At 62.7% G+C, this 311-nt stretch overlaps 1 protein-coding gene across 1 annotated transcript in view; it reads left to right on the top strand.

Moving 5' to 3' along the window:
* Positions 1 to 10: 10 nt before the first annotated feature.
* Positions 11 to 311, top strand: part of FTSJ3 (FtsJ homolog 3 (E. coli)) — a gene marked incomplete at both ends in the record, with an annotated part of 6333 nt that continues 6032 nt past the window's right edge. Inside the window, one exon of the mRNA XM_008939299.1 lies at positions 11 to 120. Coding sequence (XP_008937547.1) covers positions 11 to 120 — 110 coding nt within the window. The remainder of the gene's footprint in view (positions 121 to 311) is intronic.

Below are 311 nucleotides of genomic sequence, written 5' to 3'. Positions count from 1 at the left end.
TCTCCGCCCCGCAGGCTTCCGCTCCCGCTCCTCCTTCAAGCTCCTCCAGCTCAATAGGAAGTTCCAGTTCCTGCAGAAGGCCCGGGCGCTGCTGGACCTGTGCGCGGCCCCCGGGGGATGGTGAGTGGGGTCCGGGGCCCTGCCCTGGGACGTTGTGGGGAAGTGGTGTCTGTGGGTTGTGTTGTCACGTCCCTCTCCTCGCTGCCAAAGCTGATCCCAAACCTCCCTCAGCACAGTTCGAGGCTGAGAGCTCTCCTGGGATCCTCTTGTAGCTTTCTGCCTCTCTGTTCTTTCCAGGTTGCAGGTGGCTT

The sequence above is a fragment of the Merops nubicus genome, unplaced genomic scaffold (assembly GCF_000691845.1).
Source record: "Merops nubicus isolate BGI_N331 unplaced genomic scaffold, ASM69184v1 scaffold25754, whole genome shotgun sequence".
Lineage (NCBI taxonomy): Eukaryota > Metazoa > Chordata > Aves > Coraciiformes > Meropidae > Merops > Merops nubicus.
This window is presented reverse-complemented; position numbering and strand designations above follow the sequence as displayed.